Raw genomic sequence first — 21,421 nt, forward strand, 5'->3', positions numbered from 1 at the left:
TGCATGTGCCCAGCACACAATCAGAATTCAACATACATCATGCATGCGAGCCTCTAAGAAACATGCAGAGTCATTCCCATGATTTTTACCTGGCCGTGCACACTAATTTCATCACGCCGTGCCTATGGAACAATCTTTTTCTCTCTCTTCAGAGAGGCACTAACAGCTCTTCGGCCTAGGCTAGAAATCCTTCAGTCACCTGTCTGAGGGTCTGCAGGCTCATAGGATTTAGCAATAAATTTTCTCCTTTCCTGACAAGACTTCAAATTCTGCTGCATCAGCCTTTTCACAAATGTCAAGAGGTGATCCAGACTGAATAACTGCAGCCGGCAGAGAATTCTGGGATTTCCTGCATCCTCTGTAGGTCACCAGCGACAGTGGGGATTACAGCAGCTAGAACAGTTTTGGTCTGATAGCTGGGGAGGAGATGTAAAAAGACTGGGGGGTCGAGATTGCAGTGCTTGGCTTCTGAGAAATAAGTGATGTGGCTGCAGGTAAAATTAATCAGTTAAAAACGTAACCCGCTTAAGTGTCTGGCCTTCAGAGTCCAGTTTTCTTACAATATTACTCATAACTTGTGGCTTCCTTTATTTGGTTATGCTTTCCGATCCTGCAGGATGAAGCTTGCCCTTTGCCCCCTACTCTGTGTTAATCCATTCAAGGCCCCAAGGAAAGGAAGAGGAAATGAGCCCAATAGCAGAAGTGTTGGGATATACAGAATTAAATGCATCTGGCAACTGGTTAGTTTGCATTACAGATGTGCTCTAAAGGTCAGTATATAATTCCCCAATGGAAATGACGTGCAAAATGTTGCTCCCCAATGCTGTTGGCAAACAGCATGCAAACAGGTCAAGCGCTCTGGACACAGGCGCATGTGGGTCTGAATTACCGACACCTACATTACAGATATATATTTGAAATAAATCAGATTGCATGCACATGCACCCACGTACATGAAGGAATGCTACCTTGTCCATAAAATACAGCTACGAGGGCCGTTTGAAAATGTCTGTATGTATAAACGCTTAGAACAATATGCCTTTGAAAAACACTTTCCACTACTAACTAGCTCGCAAAATCATATATGGAATCCCATACACACTAATTTTGTGAATCACCAACATATATCATTTAATTTCTGTTTTGACAAAAAATTTATGTTACTCAATTGTATAGATTATGATTAAGATGACATCCCTGACTTATGTTACATGTTTATGTATATTTTTTCAGAAAAATCAATAAAATACTGAACTTAAAAAAAGAAAAGTTTGGTAAAAACAAAAGTTGTGTTTCTCAACAGTCTCCAACAAGGGCTCGCATGGTCTCTATCGAGGGATACACACTTAGTCCAGAGAGTTTCCAGCGTTTTCATCCCGTTGGAAAAAAAAAAAAAACAACAATTTTTTAAAATTTGACAAAAACCTAAAACTTGCTTTTTTTTACCAAACTTTTCAAACCACCCTCGTATTTATGCAGAGAATAGCATGCCAGCATACTTTATCAGTCTACGCATCGGGTCGCAAATTTTGTCAGGTGTGGGAGCACTTCTGGCAGGACCTCACACCGCGTGCTTGCAGTAGACTTTTGAATCTTTAAGATTTTATTCCCACTCTCAGCTGTTGGACTGGCCATGGACTCTTGGGGAGGGGGGGATGGGAGGGGAACTGATTATATTGTTGAAAATGTTATTTCCTGAATGGTACTACTGTTTGTATTTGCTTCTTACTGCTGGAATAATAAAAATCATTTAAACATATCAGTGTACGCATATGCCGATACCCATTTATCAATGGTCCAACACATCACTCTTCAGCAAACCTCTCCTCGGCTCTCTCTTTTTTTTTCCCCTATTTTCCCCACACATCCTGGAGCCAGAAGGAACTGCAGGTCATTTTTACTCACAGCAAAGGGAAGGAAGGCACAAAGTCCTCGCCAACGCTGATGCAAAAAGATCGAGCTGGCCTTTTACTCCTCCTCAAACCTCGGGACCGATGCAGAAAGCTAGCACAAGCAAAAGCACACGCTTAGCAAGATATCTGTGCACACTTTCTGGGTGCACGATATGTTGAGGTGTGTTTTGGGCAGAAGTCAGCCCCACATAAAACCAGCCCACAGCTATTAAAACAAGCCGTAATGAGACTAGCAGATATTTGGTCCCATTCTAGTGTTCTCGCCTTTAGTCTCTGCGATGAGGAAGCACTGAAAAGGTTAGTTCCTGCTGCTGCAGGAGGGTCCGAGCATTTACCTCCCAATTCTATAAAAAGTATGCGAAAATTTGACACCTACACTGGCTCTCCTAGCAAATATAAGCGCCTAACTTAATAGGCTAAATCAGCACCGATAAACGGCATGCAACACTTTTTATTTGGCACTATGTAGAATTACACTTCCCCCTCCCCATTCGCGGTTCCTGCACTCGCGGTTTCATATAATCACGATTTTTTCTGGGGAGGGGGAAAATTAAAAAAAAAACAGTCTTCATGTAAAAAAAATCCATCTTGTTTTCCTTCCTGCCGCCTTCCCGGCCTTACCTGGTGGTCTAGAGGGCTTTCGGGGCAGCAGCGAGCTTCCTACGCTCCTGCCCCGTGCAGATCGCCATGAGGAAATGGCTGCTGGGAGTTCCCGTAGTCTCTCGAGACTACGTCGGGAACTCCCTACAGTCATTTCCTGATGGCGATCTGCACGGGGCAGGAGCGTAGGAAGATCGCTCCTGCCCCGAAAGCCCTCTAGACCACCAGGAAAGGCTGGGAAGGGGGCAGGGAGGTGGGGGGGGGGGTCAGAGCCAGATAATTGTGGTTTTTCGGCATTCGCGGTCTGGCTCTGCCCGTATCCCCCGCGAATGACGAGGGAGAAGTGCAATCGAATGTGAGGCACTATCTTGGTATTCTACAAAAAGTGGGTGTGGTTAGGTATGGATCGTGGGCGTGGTTTTGAGTTAGGCGCCATTGGCATTTAGGCCAAGAAAGCCCTGGCTTAAATAGGGAGTGCCTAAATATTAGGCTGCTTAGCGATGCCCAAGCACACCCAGGCGGTGCTAAGCACGATTCTATAATGGGCCCCTATCTTTTATAGAATTGCGCTTAGCGACACTCTAGTTGGCACAGCTTTGTGACAAATACAGAATGGGGCACTTAATGCCAGCTTTTAAAATTTTTTTGCCGTACCTGGAACTCGAGACACGTTCTGCTCGCAGGTCTACGCAGATAAAATGTTATACGCACTGCAGGAAGTTTTAGTGATGCCGATATTCATGCACAGAATAACATTCCAGCACATTTGCACAAATGTGTACAGACGCTCGTTTTGCCCAGACCCGAGTACAGAACTAGTTGCTCTCGGTACAGAACCTTGTATGCATATGTCACAGAAATACAAAACCATGATGGCAGATAAAGGCCAAATGGCCCGTCCAGTCTACCTATCCGCAATATCTACTGTCTCTTGAGAGATCCCACGTGCCTGACCCATGCTTTCTTGTATTCAGACAGTGTCTCCACCACGAGACTGTTCCACGCATCTAGCACCCTTTCTGTAAAAATGTATTTCCTTAGATTACGCCAGAGACTATTATTGCTGTGCCCTCTTATTCCAGCGCTTCCTTTCAAATGACTCATGCGTATTTACACCATGTAGCTATTTAAACGACTATCATATCTCCCCTCTCCCGCCTTTCCTCCAAAGTATACAGATTGAGATCTTTAAGTCTGTCCCCATACGCCTTATGACCACACACCATTTTATTAGTCTTCCTCTGGACCAACTCCATCCTTTTTATATCTTTTTGAAGGTTTGGCCTCCAGAATTGTACACAATATTCGAAATGAGGTCTCACTAGCATCAATACCTCCTTTTTCCTACTGGCCATACCTCTCTCCCTATGCACCCTAGCATCCTTCTAGCTTTCACCGTCATCTTTTCAACCTGTTTGGCCACCTTAAGATCATCCGCATAGAATCCCACCCAAGTCCCGCTCTTCTGTGCTGCACACAAGTTCTTCACCCCCGGCCTAAACGGTACCGCTCCCTCTGGTTTTTGCAGCCCCAAAGCAATTTTAGCTACCAAATTTCAGACCATTCCTCACTCTATTGCAGAGGCAAATCTTAGCTGCTCTGTGCTTAGGGTCAGCTTCCTCTGTTGCATTCTGCTTAGTTGACGTTTTAGGCACTAGATGGGAAAGCTTCGTGCATGCGAGCCCTAAGGAGTCGCGTCAGGGAGGCTCGCGCTGAGCCCAGGAGCTCGCGCCAGCCTCGCGCCTACCTTCTCCTGCGCCCGCGTGAGCTTCTTCTGCATGTTGCTGGCCAGCTTGCCCGCGCTCACGCCCTTGCCCAGCTCGGCCATCCGGCCTTCCGTTGCAGCGGAGCCCCGGCAAAGGGAAGCCTCGCGCAGGCACCAGCCAGCCCACCCCTCCCCCCGAACGGAGTGACGGGCGGGCGGGCCGGCCGCGGCCCTTTAAAGGCGAGGCTCCGCCCCCCCCCTTAAAGGGCCAGCGCCCGCGGCCGGACGGTGCGGAAGGGGCGCTCGGAGAGCGGCGGGCAGGAAAGGGTGCGCGACGGGGCTGCGCGAGACCGGCGTCCGCTGCGGGGAAGCCTGGGAGTTGTAGTTCTGCGGGCTCTAGAGCGGCTCGTCCCGGAGGCCTCTGGCCAGGCAGCTTCGCAGGATATGCGGGAAAGAAATTTGCATAGAATGGAAGTATATGCAAATCAGGTTTATGCATATTCATTGTGGAAATTCAAAAAACCTTATTGACAGTTTTTCAGTATATCCACAATGAATATGCAGGAAAGAAATTTGCATAGAATGGAAGTATATGCAAATCAGGTTTATGCATATTCATTGTGGAAATTCAAAAAACCTTATTGACAGTTTTTCAGTATATCCACAATGAATATGCAGGAAAGAAATTTGCATAGAATGGAAGTATATGCAAATCAGGTTTATGCATATTCATTGTGGAAATTCAAAAAACCTTATTGACAGTTTTTCAGTATATCCACAATGAATATGCAGGAAAGAAATTTGCATAGAATGGAAGTATATGCAAATCAGGTTTATGCATATTCATTGTGGAAATTCGAAAAATCTTATTGACAGTTTTTCAGTATATCCACAATGAATATGCAGGAAAGAAATTTGCATAGAATGGAAGTATATGCAAATCAGGTTTATGCATATTCATTGTGGAAATTCGAAAAACCTTATTGACAGTTTTTCAGTATATCCACAATGAATATGCAGGAAAGAAATTTGCATAGAATGGAAGTATATGCAAATCAGGTTTATGCATATTCATTGTGGAAATTCAAAAAACCTTATTGACAGTTTTTCAGTATATCCACAATGAATATGCAGGAAAGAAATTTGCATAGAATGGAAGTATATGCAAATCAGGTTTATGCATATTCATTGTGGAAATTCAAAAAACCTTATTGACAGTTTTTCAGTATATCCACAATGAATATGCAGGAAAGAAATTTGCATAGAATGGAAGTATATGCAAATCAGGTTTATGCATATTCATTGTGGAAATTCAAAAAACCTTATTGACAGTTTTTCAGTATATCCACAATGAATATGCAGGAAAGAAATTTGCAAATAATGGAGTTAGTATTTGCATATTTAGTGTGGATATCCTGAACACCTGACTGGCAAGTGTAGTCCAGGACCAAGTTGAGAAACTGCTCTAGAGCAGGGCTGCTTGCATGAGCTGAGCAGTTTGGGGGACTCCTCTATGAAAACGATGCATATATTGGCGTCTCATTTCAGCTACAAAGTCTTTCCGTTTGTACCAGAAAACAGACAACTTGCATGTCCAGGATTGCTTTGTCTTTCTCTGACAGAGCTCACTGAGAGCTTCATTAATTAAACTCCCATAAAACATCAGTAGAGGAGGCCAGAATGCGTGGGATCCTGGAAATTCCTGCAAATCCTGCTTTCCCTCCCCAGGATTTCAATCCATAAAATTTGTACGATTTGGAAACCTCTCTCATCAATTGGTATCAGTGGCATAGTAAGAGGGTGGGGTGAACTGCCCTGGGCACTGTCTTGGTGGGGGCACCGGCACCTCTCCTCTGTCCCGCTCCCCCGCTCCTTCCCTGCCATGCGTGCCTTCAATTCCTCGCCTCCATCCCTCTAGCTTTTCGCTGGAGAGCAGCAGCTCTAACCTGCTTCTCACGCCGGCCTCAGCGCTCCCCTCCGACGTTACTTCTGGGTTCCGCCACCAGGAAGTGACATCAGAGGGAGATCCAATGCTGGCGCAGGCAGCAAGTTATAGATGCTGCTTGCATCCGGGAGCTGAACAGGGACAGGGGAAGGAAAGCGCACACAGGCGGGGAGGGAGGATGAAGAAGAGGGCAAGGGAGATAGAGCAGAGGGCGAGGGAGCAACCTCTCACCCTCGCTCCACCACTGATGGGTATTATGATTGTATTATTTTTTTCCCTTCTGACAAGGACAATGATATCACTATGTTTAATTTTTAATTTATAACATTTTCTTGAAGGAATCAAATAAATGTAAAATAATAAGATACAAAAAGATATTTATTACAGTTAAATTCACAATAATAATATTTCCATACATATTTTTATCATTCCTCCAAAATATATTTCTATACAGTGGCTCCCCCGAGATTCGCGGGGGTTCCGTTCCAGGAACCCCCGCGAATCTAAAAAAACCGCAGTTTTTCATGGGGGAGCCTGAAGAGGGCAGCGGGAGAGCAGCCGGAGCGCCGCGAGTGCAGGAAATCACTTGCAGTTCGCTCCAACCGCCTCTTCCTGCACGAAGTCGGGCCTTATCCAATCAGGAGCTGTGTGTCAAAGCAACTCCTGATTGGATAAGGCCCAACTTTGTGCAGGAAGAGGAGGTCGGAGCGAACCGCAAGTGATTTCCTGCACTCAAGTCAATCCAAGTCCCTAGTACCTGGCCAAAACCCAAGGAGTAGCAGCATTCCATACAGAATCTCAAAGAATGGCAAGATTCCGGAATCCCAGAGACTAACAAGATTCTAGAATCCCAAGGAGTAGCAACATTCCATACAGAATCTCAAAGAATAGCAAGATTCCGGAATCCCAGAGAGTAACAAGATTCTAGAACCCCAAAGAGTAGCAACATTCCATACAGAATCTCAAAGAATAGCAAGATTCCGGAATCCCAGAGACTAACAAGATTCTAGAATCCCAAGGAGTAGCAACATTCCATACAGAATCTCAAAGAATAGCAAGATTCCGGAATCCCAGAGAGTAACAAGATTCTAGAATCCCAAAGAGTAGCAACATTTCATGCTACCGATCCAGGGCAAGCAGAGGCTTATTAACAGATTATGGACTTTCCCTCCAGGAACTTGTCCAAAGCTTTCTTAAAATCAGCTCTTACCACAACTTTTGACAATGCGTTCCAGAGCTTAACTATAAGAATGGGGAAAGTGAATGAGGTTGTGGAAGCATGACTTCCATGAAGTGGAAATCTCCCTTTTAAAACACTCTTGGCACCTCTGATACTGAGAGGAGTTATGGTCAGAGATTGAATGGAGAGTTGCTTTGTTCCATTTCCTCACAAAAATTAAAATGATTATTTCCATTGTATTCCACAGGAGGTAGAAATGGTTACTGGGTTATGTGAACCTAAAAAAAGAGGTGGAAAGAGAAATTTGGGGGTGGAAGGAGAAGGGACATATTTGTCTCACAAACTCTGTGTGCTTCTTTTTTTTTGGCTCCTTGGCATTCCTCGTGTTTAATTGCTAAATCCTTTTTGGCTCTTGGTAAAACTCTGCAGCCCTCTCCCAGCTCCCAGTGCTTGTTCTTTGGCCACAGGAGTAGGATTACCAGACGTCGGGAAAGACCTGGACATGTCCAAAACCCAGAGAGCCTCTGAGCATGTGTGGATGATGTCACACACATCTACACATGCTCCAGACGAGCTCGTCCAGAATAAGAGAGGAGGCTTTTTGGGGGCGGGGCTGAAGGCAGAACTGGGCGGGGTCATGTAAATATGGTAACCCTACACAGGAGCAATATCATGTAGGCGGCCCATACATAGTAGCTTAGCCTGAGGCCCTAGGCTGCTGAGCTATGTTCTCCCACTCAACATGTAATCTCTGAGGTTTCAGTCTTGGTGAGCATGTGGCAAATAATGTCTTGTGGTCATTGGCCTGGAATCTGTCAGTACCGTGCAAAAGGGGATTGGGAAGCAGTCCCAGAAAACAGGAATGTGCCTGGAGCCAGGGAGATGATCCATGCCTGTGGGCAATTTGAAGACGAGTTAAACTTACCATGTGTGCTGCCTTTTTTGTGGTTACACATTCAAAGCAGTGGGCAATGGAGGATATAGAGGCTCACTGAAGGTCACTGGGATTTGATCTCACAACCTCAGGCTGCTAAGTCACCACTGTAGAAAAGGGTGAGAAGTGGGAAGCAGTGAAGGGATGATGGGTGAGCTAAACCTGCATTGAAAAACAGCTGTCAAGAGTTGGCTCCTATAATGTAACTTTCCTATTTTTGATCTGTAGTGTATTTTTAGATTGTACAACCCCCTCCCCCACCGGCTCGGTGCCTACTGCTCATGGCAGTAAATAATGAATAAATAAATGCATAAAACTGTTATGAGATTTAGACAGGTATGAGGGAAAGGGCAAGAGTCCTAGGTGGGGGGTGGGGTGGAGGATAGGGAAGGTTCTCCGACTCCAGAATGTTGCTCAAAGTGGTTTCTTGGACTGTAAGAAGTATAAGAGACACATTGGGGACCATTGACATCTTTTATTTCTTCATCTTGGCATCCCAAGTCCTCTAAATTTTCTTCACACTTCTACCTCTAACCCTCTGTTGTAGTTCCTTCCTATTTCTCCTACTGTAAACCGCGTCGAGCTCTACAAACGTGGAGATGATGCGGTATACAAACCTAAGGATTAGATTAGATTAGATTAGATAGCGGATGCTGCGGATGGGCAGACTGGATGGGCCATTTGTCCTTTATCTGCCATCATGTTTCTCTTTTTCTATAACCATAAAGCTCTATGACATCACAATGCAGGTGGAAAGAGCCTTAGCCTATGGGAAGAGGAGATGCAAATGTTAAGAGCCTTAGCCAATAGGGAGAGGAGGAGATAGCACTTCTACCTCTAACCCTCTGTTGTAGTTCCTTCCTATTTCTCCTACTGTAAACCGCGTCGAGCTCTACAAACGTGGAGATGATGCGGTAAACAAACCTAAGGATTAGATTAGATTAGATTAGATTAGATTAGATAGCGGATGCTGCGGATGGGCAGACTGGATAGGCCATTTGTCCTTTATCTGCCATCATGTTTCTCTTTTTCTATAACCATAAAGCTCTATGACATCACAATGCAGGTGGAAAGAGCCTTAGCCTATGGGAAGAGGAGATGCAAATGTTAAGAGCCTTAGCCAATAGGGAGAGGAGGAGATAGCACTTCTACCTCTAACCCTCTGTTGAAGTTCCTTCCTATTTCTCCTACCGTGTCGAGCTCTACGAACATGGAGATGATGCGGTAGACAAACCTAAGGATTAGATTAGATTATAGTTGTCTTTTGTCTTTAATTTTTGTTTATTTCCATACACATCCAGGGAAGGGTGAGGGGAGGGATACTTTTATCTTAATTTTAGCCCTTTGAATAGATACATCAGGGTGGGTGGGAGGAGAGAGGGATTACGTTACTACTTTAAATAGGGAAAGGTTATTGAAAGAATCTATGTATTTATTATGTTTTTGTTGACTAGTTATTGGATGGGTGGGTTTAAATGTTCATGTATGTCTGTAAGATGAATATGCTTTTCTTGAATTATTATATGTTTATATACTTCTGTATTGCACTGTTGATATATGGAAATCAATAAAGATTAAAAAAAAAAAAAAAAAAGTATGAGACACAAGCAAATTCCGACATCCAAAGAAACCAGAAGAGTAGAACAGCTAAACCAGTAAGGCACAGGTTTATTTACTTGTAACTCACTCTATGAGTGTTGGGAGCAGTGCAGAGCATTCAGCATACCAGCCTGAGCTAAAAAAACACTATTGCAGTGGCGGTTTTGTAAAAGGGTTTGAAACATAAAAAAGAAATTTAAACATTAAAAAGAAAAATAATAATCAAAGGTTAAAAACAATGCACACAAACATAGAAACATTATGGCAGATAAAGGCCAAATGGCCCATCCAGTCTACCCATCTGCAGCATCCATTATCTCCTCCTCTGTCCGAGAGATCCCACGTGCCTATCCCAGGCCTTCTTGAATTCAGACACAGTCTCTTTCTCCACCACCTCTTCCGGGAGACTGTTGCACACATCTACCACCCTTTCCATAGAAACATGGATATTATTAGTCTAATAGAAACAGCCAATTGCTCACATTGATGAATGGCACAGGCTCTCAAAAGTCAGACATAGATTCCCATATGTGTGCCAATATAGTCAGGTGCTTGTCCCAGATTTATGCCAATAAAACGAGTGATGGTTGAATATAACTTCAAATGCAGCAAATCCACTGCCAGAAGATGAGCTGGAGCAAGGGACCCTACACGGTCTGTGTGTTTTTAGCCCATTTCTCTCTGCCCTCTTTCTTTCTGTCTGTTTTTCTTTCTGTCTATCCCCCCTGTCCAGCAGCACCCCTTCCCTGCTCCCCCTGTCCAGCAGCAGCCCTTCTCCCTTCCTTTTACCTCCCCCTGTCCAGCAGCACCCCTTCCTTGCTCCTCTGTCCAGCAGTAGCCCTTCTCCCTTCTTTTTACCTCCATCCTGTCCAGCAGCACCCTTTCCCTGCTCCCCCTGTCCAGCAGTAGCCCTTCTCCCTTCCCTGCTCCCTGTCCAGCATCTGCTAGGCCGGGCAGCCTTGGGGCATTTGCGAAGCTGGCCCGCCTCGCATTATTGAAGTGGGATGGCCTAGCAAATGCCCCACGGCTGCTGTCACTGCTGGTCCGGGGGGGGGGGGGGGGAGAAGAAGAGGCGTTGCGGCAGCGTTGTCAGAAGGCAGAAAGTCAGCCGGCGACAGAGATCAGGGCAGGAAATCAGCTGAGGCAGGCACTGCACATGCGCCATAAGGAAGCACAGATCACGAAGCACGGATGCATGCAGATTGAAGTGTGCATGCATGCTGAGTTTTATTATAGTGGATATGCCTTCAGCAGGGATCCTATGGAATTATATTAGTAAATAACAATACAAAGAATGTGTGAGTGAATGAGATGTAATGGACCTAATGGAAGTGTGAAAGAGTGACATACAATTGATAATGTAAAAAAGAGGCCAAAGATGTTTTTCCAAGGTGAAAGTGTAGACTAGACAACCATGAAAACTCATCCTCTGTGGAGGCTATGAGATAATTTAGGTTCAAACAATTATATTGTTGAAAACAGCAAAACATCAGGAGCAGACAAATGATATCAAAGTCGAGTAAGGAACAAGGAAGCAGCTTCCACAACAAAGCGAAGATTCATCAACATTTTGCAGGTTCATAATGCTTTGTCACCTGCCTAATTATTCCACCTAAAGACCTAGGTCTAATGACACTGACAATGCATGCCAGGGCCCTGGACTCTGATGAGCCCTGGAGTAGAGAATGACACGGTGACAAAATTCATTACCGTTCCCGTCCCCGCGGATAACCGTGGGAAACCATCTTCACGTCATTCTTTAAGGAGAGAGGGAAGAATCAGAGTATGAATGGCCACAACCACTGACCCTCAAGCTTTGCTCTGAAGAATGCTGAGATTGAGCAGCAACATTCCAGAGCAGATATTGTGATGTCATAATGCCTCATTCCACCAGTGCCTAAGAGCCAATCACATCAGTGATGTCACAATGGCTTCATTATCCTTGGCTCCCATAAGAATCAGAGTATGAATGGCCACAACCACTGACCCTCAAGCTTTGCTTTGAAGAATGCTGGTGTAGAAGGATTGAGATTGAAATAGACACTAGAAAATGACATGGGATTATTTCCTGCGGTTATCTGCGGGGACGGGAATGGTGATGAATTTTGTCACCGTGTCATTCTCTATCCTGGAGCAGTCCATCCATCGTTCCTCCCCCCACTGTAACCGAGAACTGTAATCAGAGTATAAACATACAAAACCTTATACCCCCCTCCCTCACCCAATAGCACAAACCAAAATCCAACTACCAAAGAACCCCCCCCTCCCAAGGTACTCTCCACCCCTCCCTCCTAGCATTCTGCACTCTGTCAACTTCAAACTGCCCGGATTAAGACAACCACCATAATATCGCATTGCGGCCCTTAGGGTGCAAGGACTGCAAATAAGGTTCCCATATGTTCAAGAACAAAAGCTTCCACTTCCGTGACCCCCTGGCAACCCTATGAGAGATTTTAAAAATGTATATGTTTTGAAAAAATGATAAGTGGTAAGAAGAGAGATAAAATGAACTAAAAGATCATGAGACGTATAAAGAGGCCTATTAAGAGAAAATAGATTTTGAAACATGTAAAAGATAATAAGAGTGATATTGGTCTCCGTCAGAAATGATCAGGTTGGAAACAGGACTGCTGCCTTAGGAATAGACAAGGTTGAGTTTCTTTTCTGGTTTACCAAGGGGAGCATTTTAGAAGATGGAAATAGAATGAGGAAGATACTTGCATGGCAGCTGAGAAAGAACAGAGAACTGATGAGGGAAGTGGTGAGCAAAGATGTCAGGAGATTAGAGGGCAAATGTGAAAAAAAAGTTACAGAATTTAGGAAGTTCTATCAAAGCAGTTAGTCTAGCAGGATTTTAAAAATGTTTGGATACAAGTACATAAGCCATTATTAAGATGGAGTCGGGGGAATGAACTGCTTATTCTTATGATAGGCAGCATAAAATTTGTTTTACTCTTTGGTATCTTGCAAGGTATTTGTGACCTGGGTTGTCCAATGTTGGGAAACAGGACACTAGGCTTGATGGACCTTCAATTCTTAGGTGAACCAAGCCTAGGACAATCCAGCTATTGTGACATCACTGGTGAAGTTGGCTCTTAGGCATTGGTGGAATGAGGCATTATGACATCACATTATGACAGCTCTGGAATGCTGCTACTACACTTCTCCCTCCGTTTTTGCGGTTTCAGCATTTACGGTTTCGATTAGTCACAGTTTTTATCTTGCTGGCTCCTCCCCTTAGAGAAATCGCTGATTCCAAGCGTTTACAGAGAAAATTCCCGGCACTTTCTTCACCGTGTTTTGCCTCTCCTTCAGGAACAGGCCAGTCTCCCACCATGTTATTTGCGGTTTCACCACAGCCACGATGGTTTTGAATAGAAAACAGCGAATAACATATGAAAAAGTGATCTGCATTTTTTCTGTATTTGCGGTTCTGTTAATCCCCGATCACACCGAATACGGAGGGAGAAGTGTATTTGGGTTTCTGCCAGGTACTTGTTACCTGGGTTAGCCACTGTTGGAAACAGGACATTGGGCTTGATGGACCTGCGGTCTGTCCCAGTATGGCAGTTCTTGACTGCTGAATCACAGGCCAGTATTTCCGCCACAGCTCCTCCGTTATGGTGAGTGCACAATTTAGCCCTAATTTTCCTTTTGAAACCAGTGATAGCAATGAGCATTCATGCCCAGGGAATGTGCACATGTTCTCTTTTCTAATTATAAGCCAGACTGAAATCTGGCCTTGGAGAGCTGAGCTTTGCAGATTCTGCCATTACAGAAGGCTTCAGGGCCATTTTTTTTTTTGTTTGTGTCGCACAGGTTTTCCTGCATTTCTGTCCTCGGGTCATGGAAAAAGAGTAATGCAGGTTCTGCTTACTAAATGTTAACCCTTTGCTTCACTTCATGAAGACATTTCTCTTACCGAAATCTGCCCTTAGCTCTTATGAGTTTTGTTGACATTTATTTCGGACTCATTAAAGTCATAGTGTAGCACTAGCTTGGGAGCTTCAGTGTATAGTGGAAAGAGTTCCTCTTCCAATCGGTCATAGGATCACTTTTAAAATAATGTTGCTTATCTTTAGAACTCTAGCATTCAATGAACCTCAATTTATATCTAGATTATTAATCCCACACAGTACTCAACGCCCACTCCGTTCATCTGGCCAAAATCTCCTCTCAGCTCCTTCTCTGAAAATTATAGGAACAAGAAGATCTGACATGTTCTCTGTGATGGGACCTCAATGGTGGAACGCTCTGCCACAATATATTAGAAACGAAAAAGATCTCACAATATTCAAAAAATCTTTAAAATCCTATTTGTTTAAAGATGCTTTTAATATTTAAATTTTTAGTGAGGTTTCAAATCGTGCTATGATTTAACTACCCCTTACCCTCTTGTTTTTTCCTTTTTTTCTACCAAAAATTGAAAATTGTAACTTTTACTCTTTCCCTCCCGACTCATGTTTGTATTTTATGAAAGTATATTGTTAAAATGTTAGTTTCTCTATATTATTCTCTGTTTTGATTTTGTACATCGCTTAGTAATATTAATAAGCGATTCATCAAACATATTAATAAACTTGAAACTTATCATAGCAAAGTTGATAAAATTTCATTGCAGATCTGTCAGGTCTTCTTAGGGCCTTACTACAAGTAGTTTCCAGTCCCCTTGACCTAACAAAGAACTGAATATTAACCTCACCCAATTCCGGAACTTTCTTTCCCTCGACTGGTCCATGCTAGAGCCAAGTTTCTGCTGATCTCCGTTCCCCACCTCTCATCTTCTGTATTTGCTGATGCCAAACCTATGCTGGACCTACAACAGCAGCAGTGACAGCTCTAAGTTACGACCAGCACAGGTTGGTTTCTCTTCCCCCCCCCTCACCCCCACCCACATTGTCCTACTCTTACATAAGAACATAAGAATTGCCATACTGGGACAAAACAAAGGTTCATCAAGCCCAGTCTCCTGTTTCCAACAGTGGCCAACCCAGGTCCCAAGTACCTGGTAGAAACCCAAAGAGAAGCAACATTCCATACAGAATCTCAAAGAATAGCAAGATTCCGGAACCCCAGTGAGAGCAACATTCCAGAGCTGAGATTGTGATGTCATAATGCCTCATTCCACCAATGCCTAAGAGCCAACCTCAGCAGTGATGTCACAATAACTTGATTGTCCTATGTTTAGCTCACATAAGAATATAAGAACATATGAATTGCTGCACTGGGACAGATCGAAGGTCCACTGAGACCAGCATCCAGTGGCCAACCCAAGTTCTAAGAACCTAGCTAGATCCCAAGTAGTAAAACAGATTTTATGCTGCTTATCCTAGGAATAAGCAGTGGATTTCCCCAAGTCCATCTCAATAATGGCCTATGGACTTCTCTTTTAGGAAATGATCCAAACCTTTTCTAAACTCCGCTAAGCTAACCAATTCCACCACATTCACCAGCAACAAATTCCAGATTCTTTTTTGAGATACAGCGACCGGAACGGCACACAGTATTCAAGGTGTGGCCGTACCATAGAGCAATACAAGGGCATTATAACATTGTCATCTTTGTTTTCCATTCCTTTCCTGATCATTCCTAACATACCATTTGCTTTCTTAGCAGCCGCCGCACACTGAGCTGAGGGTTTCAACGTATCCTCAACCATGACACCTAGATCCTTATCCTGGGCAGTGACTCCTAACACAGAACCCAGCATCACATAGCTATAGTTCGGCTTCCTCTTTCCCACATGCATCACTTTGCACTTCTTCATGCTTTCCTTCTAGATATGATAGAGGGACATAGTTGTATAAGTTTTTAACATGCTCCTTCTATTTTTAGGGAGACCCTTGATAAAGCACGGGAGTGCGAAACATGTCGGGTCATCTCTCCCGAGTCATGTCAGCTTGAGAGATAAGTGGCTTTAAACAGTAGTTTTAAAAAGTTTATTAAAAATAAAAAATGAAAGTACAAAGACTATATGCATAAGCCGGTGATGAAGACCACGTAATTCTTCCCGATACCAAGTTATATATAGCAGTGGAGTGGTGGGGCTGAGGCTTTTATGTCTATAAAAGTGTCTATTACCTCGTCGTGATTAGGGATTTGATGGTGAACACGGTTCCTTCCAGCGAGGGCATCTTCCTATTAGCAAACCATGGCCATGATGATATGCATAACTTGAACTGAAATGTTCTGAAGAGCCTGTTCAGCTCATGTTCATTTGGGCTCCATTGCATCTCATATCCAGTAATGAACATTTCCTGTAGTCAGAGGGGCAGGATGTGTCAAAGCGCAGAACAGCACTTGAGCTACAGAGATCTACGACACATTAGAGTTCATGTTATTCCCGATATAGCAGACACAGCTGCTACCATAGGATTACCATTTGTAGAAAAGAAGACACATGGTCCCTACCTGCAGCCCCATTCCACCTACTGCCCTGCCCCCACATAGACCTCAACACTTCTTCGCCAAGTCCAGGTCATGTCTGGAGGGCCTCTGAGCATGCGCAAAGGTATGCGTGCAGTTGAGTTCTCACCGATGTCCAGGGCTGCCACCTGATTGGGATCTGAGCCTTTCAGGCGTGAAACAGAATCTCCGACTACCAAGAAGCATGACTGGGAAAAAGTAAGGGCACCAAGACAGTATCCACTTTATCACAGTCCTCTTCTGACTCAACCCCTATCTCTTGTGCTTGGCTCTGCTGAGGGAGAAATGTGCCCTTAGTGGGGGAAACCCCTGGCGCAACCAGCGCAGTAACACCCAAGGAGTCACTGCAGCCACTGTAATTCAAAGTACGCTTTGTACATCAAGCTGATGACCACTGGAGCGAAACCCTGTCCAATATGCCCATTAGGCCCCTGGGGGTACTTCTGTGATCCTTTCTGGGGTTTAATGGCTAATGCATGGCAGCGCTTTGCCAGGGACGCATTTTCCCCATTTCCAACTAGGATTTTACTCCTGGCACTCGAGCCATCTGGGACCCCATACCTCCAGAGGGAATAGGGGAGACTAAGCCGGTAGTTTCCCCCCAATACTTTGTGATATGCAGGACATGGACGGTCCTCAGACAGCCACCCAGGTCAAATCTGGTATGAATCCATGGTATCGTGTCCATCTGATAAAATTTTTTATTTCAAAATCAGGAAATCCAAGATGGCCACCATGGCAGAAATTTTGACGCTAAAAATAGCCATGCTAAATAGGGACTCAAGAAATTCTGAAATTAGGACTTTAGGGGGTGGGGGACCCTGACCCTAGCCACAGAAACCTCTGCAAATCACTTTTGGAGACACCCCTCCCGCACCCCCTCCCCCTATTATTCACTGTGACATATGGTGCTTATAAAAGAAAGCTCATAGGCTTACCTAACTAGAAAGGCAGATCAACGAAGCGGCAATGGCAAAGCCAGTTTCCTCAGTGCAGAAGCTTGGCTGTGTCAAGCACCTGGAAAGTGAGATACATGGTTGCAAAAGTGACTGGCGTTTATAGTGATTGACACCAAGGTATTTAAAAGAAATCTGTGACAAATTGCACAATTTAGCCCAGAAAATGTGTATGCACTATAGAAACAAGGAAAACTAATGCTAGTAATAGTAATCGTAGTGTCACAATCGTAGAAAAGACCTCAAGTTGAGTTGCCTAATTTACTCCAAGCTGTTATTGCTTGAATATCCAAAGTGTTATAAGATGCCAACTTTCACTTCCTATTTTTGTACAATGAACCAATTCTGGAAAGAAACAAATTGGAAAAGTGAAATATTAGTATTATGGTCAGAGTGGCTGCTGTCTTTTGGTTCCCCCCCCCCCCTCCATAGGTTTCATTTTCTCTAAGTCCTATGATCAAGATTTGCTTTCTTTTTTGCACATTTTTGTGGATATCTTTTGTTTCATGAGCAAATCAAAGAAAATTTTTTTCCCCTGCAATTAGATCACTTTCTTTTCCAGAGAGAAATAAAAGTAAATTCGACCATGTCTCCCCGCTTCTGTCTAAGCTTCACTGGCTCCCAGTCATCCTCAGGGTTCACTACAAATGCGCCTGTCTAGCCTTCAAATCTCTTCACGGCATCCTTCCTCCCCTCTTTCCACTATCTTGGCTCTCCTCGAACCCTAACTCCACCAGATCCACTCAAAAATTAAAACTATCCTTCCCCTCTTTAAAAGGCATATCCCATACAGGAAAACTTGGGACATCCCTCCTCTTCAGGATCACCGAGCTGTGGAACAGCTTTACTGCCCATCTTCGGAGTTCGACCTCCCTCCAACGCTTCAGAAAACATTTGAAAACTTGGCTTTTCTCCAAAATGTAACTACGCCCTCCCTCTCCATTATACTAAGTACCCTCTTTCCTTCCTTTTTACCAAGCCCTTCTTCTTTCCATTGGAATTCCTTTCTTTATTAATTCCTGTAAACCGTGTCGAGCTCCACTTCTGTGGAGATGATGCGGTATATAAACTTAAGGTTTAGTTTAGTTTAAAAAAAAGATTTGACGTCGATTTGTGAACATTGCTTAAGAAAGAACTGAATATTTCTTGGGGTGTCCTAATTTTTTCCTGACTGTATACAATTTAAGGGGCAAATAACTTTTGTGCCCAAAAGAGGTGTGAGACTTGAGTGTGATCATATGTGAACGACCTTAAGATGGCCAAACAGGTAGAAAAGCTGACAAAAGCTAGAAGGATGCTTGGGTGGCTAACGAGAGGAACGGCCAGTAGGAAAAAGGGAGGTGATAATGCCTCTGTTTAAGACTTGCGACACCTCATTTAGAGTTGTTGGGTGCCATAGACTTGCGTTAATCCTAGCGACTTGATAAATTGCAGATCTAAAAAGAAATCAGTTTTGTGCTAGTCTGGAAAGGTCCTCCAGTGTCATCCCCATGGTTGTTTTCAACGTGTCCAGCCATCTGATTGCAGGTTGCCCTCTATGCCTGGTTCCTTCAATCTTCCCAAACATGATGTCCTTTGTCAAGTGATTTCTCTCTTCTGATGGTGTGACCAAAATAAGACAGTCCTAACTTCATCATTTGGGTTTCGAGTGACATAGCCGGTTTGATCTCTTCCAGAATAGATTTGTTAGTTCTTCTGGCGGTCACGGCATGCCTAAAATCCTTCTCATTTAGAGTACTACATACAATTTTGGAGGCAACATTTTCAAAAAGATATAAACTAGATGGAATCAGTTCAGAGGCCAGTTACTAAAATGGTATAGGAAACAAAAATCTCAATATACACACTTTGGACTATACCCCTGAACGATTGCACAAAATGTTTCCAGGGGTATCTGCTCAATGTTGGCGTTGTAGTTCATCTGGGGGATCCTTTATACACATTTGGTGGGACTGTGTGCTCCTTGGTCCCTTTTGGAGGGAGATGACTAGTACCTTGTCTACTCTGATTGGGGAAATGGTGGACCTGACTACACAGTCGTGTCTCTTGGGTCTTCATAATGAAAGAGCACATCCACGGCAGACTAAAATTCTTCGGTGGGGTCTTGCAGCTACCAAATGCCTCATAGCTAATCACTGGAAAAATAGAGTTGCTCCCTCTATATCAGATTGGACTAGATTTCTATCTATTGGGAGAATGGAGATGGCGGTGGCGCAGCGTCGCCATAAATTCCTAACACGTTCGTTGACTTGGAGCACAATTGGAACTTTATTGGATGCCCTGTAAGGGATCCCGGATTCTTTCTGCCTAGCTGGCCCACAGGATGTTGCGCAAGTGTTCTGGGGGGGGGGGGTTGAATGGGGGGGTTGGGGGGATGAATGAGTGGGGGGGGGAGGGGGGAGGTTTGGGGTGAAAATTGTAGGGAGAATGTGCATTCTTTTTTGTATAGAGCGTTCTTAGTAGTTGATATTCAATCTATTGTGTACACGATGATTACAGTATAATACTTGTATTTTATGGAAAAACTTTATAATAAAAATTTAAATATAAAAAAAAATATATACACACTTTGGAAGAAAGGGTAGCAAGGGGAGACCTGAGCCTCAGAGCATTTAGCTCGCCGGCCCACAGTACAAACCTCTACTGGATCTTTGTAAAAGCTGGTGTTAGTTATGAGAGATTTCATAAATAATACACATTATTTTTTTAAATTAGTCTCCCTGCTTTGCAATGACCAAGTCCCGACATCTGAGAAGCTTCATTATTCCATCCAAGACACTGTTTTAGTTCAGTTGCCGGGTACCGGCAGAAGAAAGCTCTTCCAGAGAAGCAAAATGATGTCCACGTATAGGTTGTTTCAACTTTGGAAAAAGGTCAAAGTTTGGTGGTCTCATGTCTGGACTGTAGGGAGCATGAGGTAACACCTCCCAGCCCTATTCGTGTAGTTTGTCAATGACATTCCTTATGTGCGGGTGAGCATTGTCGTGAAGAATGAGTGGCCCAGCCAAAAGCAATTGAGGTCGGATTTTCTAAATTTTTTAAATTTTTTTTTCCCAAAAATCACAATAATACACTGCTGTGATGCTTCTTCCACAAGGAACTTTGTCTGTAATGATCATAAGCAAAAATCATAATTTTTTGACTTTTGATTGAGCTTGTCAAAATTGTTTTGGTCGAGGGGAAGATGGAGCTCTGCACTCATCATTGAAAAACTACACGAATACGGCTGGAAGGTTTTACACCTCATGCTCCCTACAGACCAGACATGAGTCCACCTGACTTCGACCTTTTTCCAAAGTTTTCCATTCGGCAACAAAACAGTGTCTTGGATGGAATAATAAAGCTTCCCAGACGTTGGAACTCGGTCATTGCAAAGCAGGGAGACTATATTGAAGGATTGTAAAGAAATACTTGGAAAAAATAAAACATGTAAATAAAAAAGTAGTGTGCATTATTTATGAAATGACCTTCATATTATACATCACTGGATCTAGGAGAGCTGTTCCATTCCACCAAAGTGTGATGATGTCACCTACTTGTGTGCCCGATTCGCTCTTGTTTGTTGATAGAAAAAATGTGTAAAATCACAAGAGAGAATATTAGAATTTATACAACTGAATGGGAAAAAGTGATTAAAACCACCATAGTGTGGACTTTTAGAGCTAAACTAAAGTGTATGCCTGATATTACAAGCATTTGTTTTTAAGAATCAGTGAGGTTCTTGAAAAAAATTGTACTATCCTCCTAATTTTGGTATCTCTTTTCAGTATTTGTCTAGTAAGTTAATGGGTTATATATACCCTCTAATTCTATATAGGGTGTCTATATATTTTTTAGCATAGCTGTTTTAAGAAAGGTTTGGACAAGTTCCTGGAGGAAAAATCCATAGTGTTGCTGAGAAATACATGGGGGAAGCCACTGCTTGACCCTATCACCAAATATAATGCAGGAGTAAGAGAGAAACATCAATACCCATCAATTCGACCTCTCTTGTAAAATATTTGTAATCTTTAAACCAACTCAAAATATGGAGAACTATAGTCTTCACTATCAGAAAATATATCTAAACACTGTTGAAGGAGGAAAAAAAGCCTCAGATCCTGTATGCTGCAAGTACAAGACTAAAGAAGCAGACCAGAGAAGGAAACCACCTCATCGGCAAA

The 21,421-nt window shown here is 43.6% G+C and overlaps 1 protein-coding gene across 11 annotated transcripts in view; it reads right to left on the reverse strand.

The window, feature by feature from the left end:
• Nucleotides 1–4,440, reverse strand: part of BIN1 (bridging integrator 1) — a 239,933-nt gene extending 235,493 nt beyond the window's left edge. For 5 of the 11 annotated variants that reach the window (XM_033944488.1, XM_033944483.1, XM_033944485.1 and 2 more), the window contains exon 1: nucleotides 4,261–4,439. In XM_033944488.1, coding sequence (XP_033800379.1) covers nucleotides 4,261–4,341 — 81 coding nt within the window. In that variant the 5' untranslated portion in view covers nucleotides 4,342–4,439. Of the gene's footprint in view, nucleotides 1–4,260 lie in introns of all 11 variants that reach the window. The other 6 variants (XM_033944490.1, XM_033944489.1, XM_033944487.1 and 3 more) reach the window with 2 other exon arrangements.
• Nucleotides 4,441–21,421: the final 16,981 nt, after the last annotated feature.

This window comes from Geotrypetes seraphini, chromosome 5 (genome assembly GCF_902459505.1).
Source record: "Geotrypetes seraphini chromosome 5, aGeoSer1.1, whole genome shotgun sequence".
Lineage (NCBI taxonomy): Eukaryota > Metazoa > Chordata > Amphibia > Gymnophiona > Dermophiidae > Geotrypetes > Geotrypetes seraphini.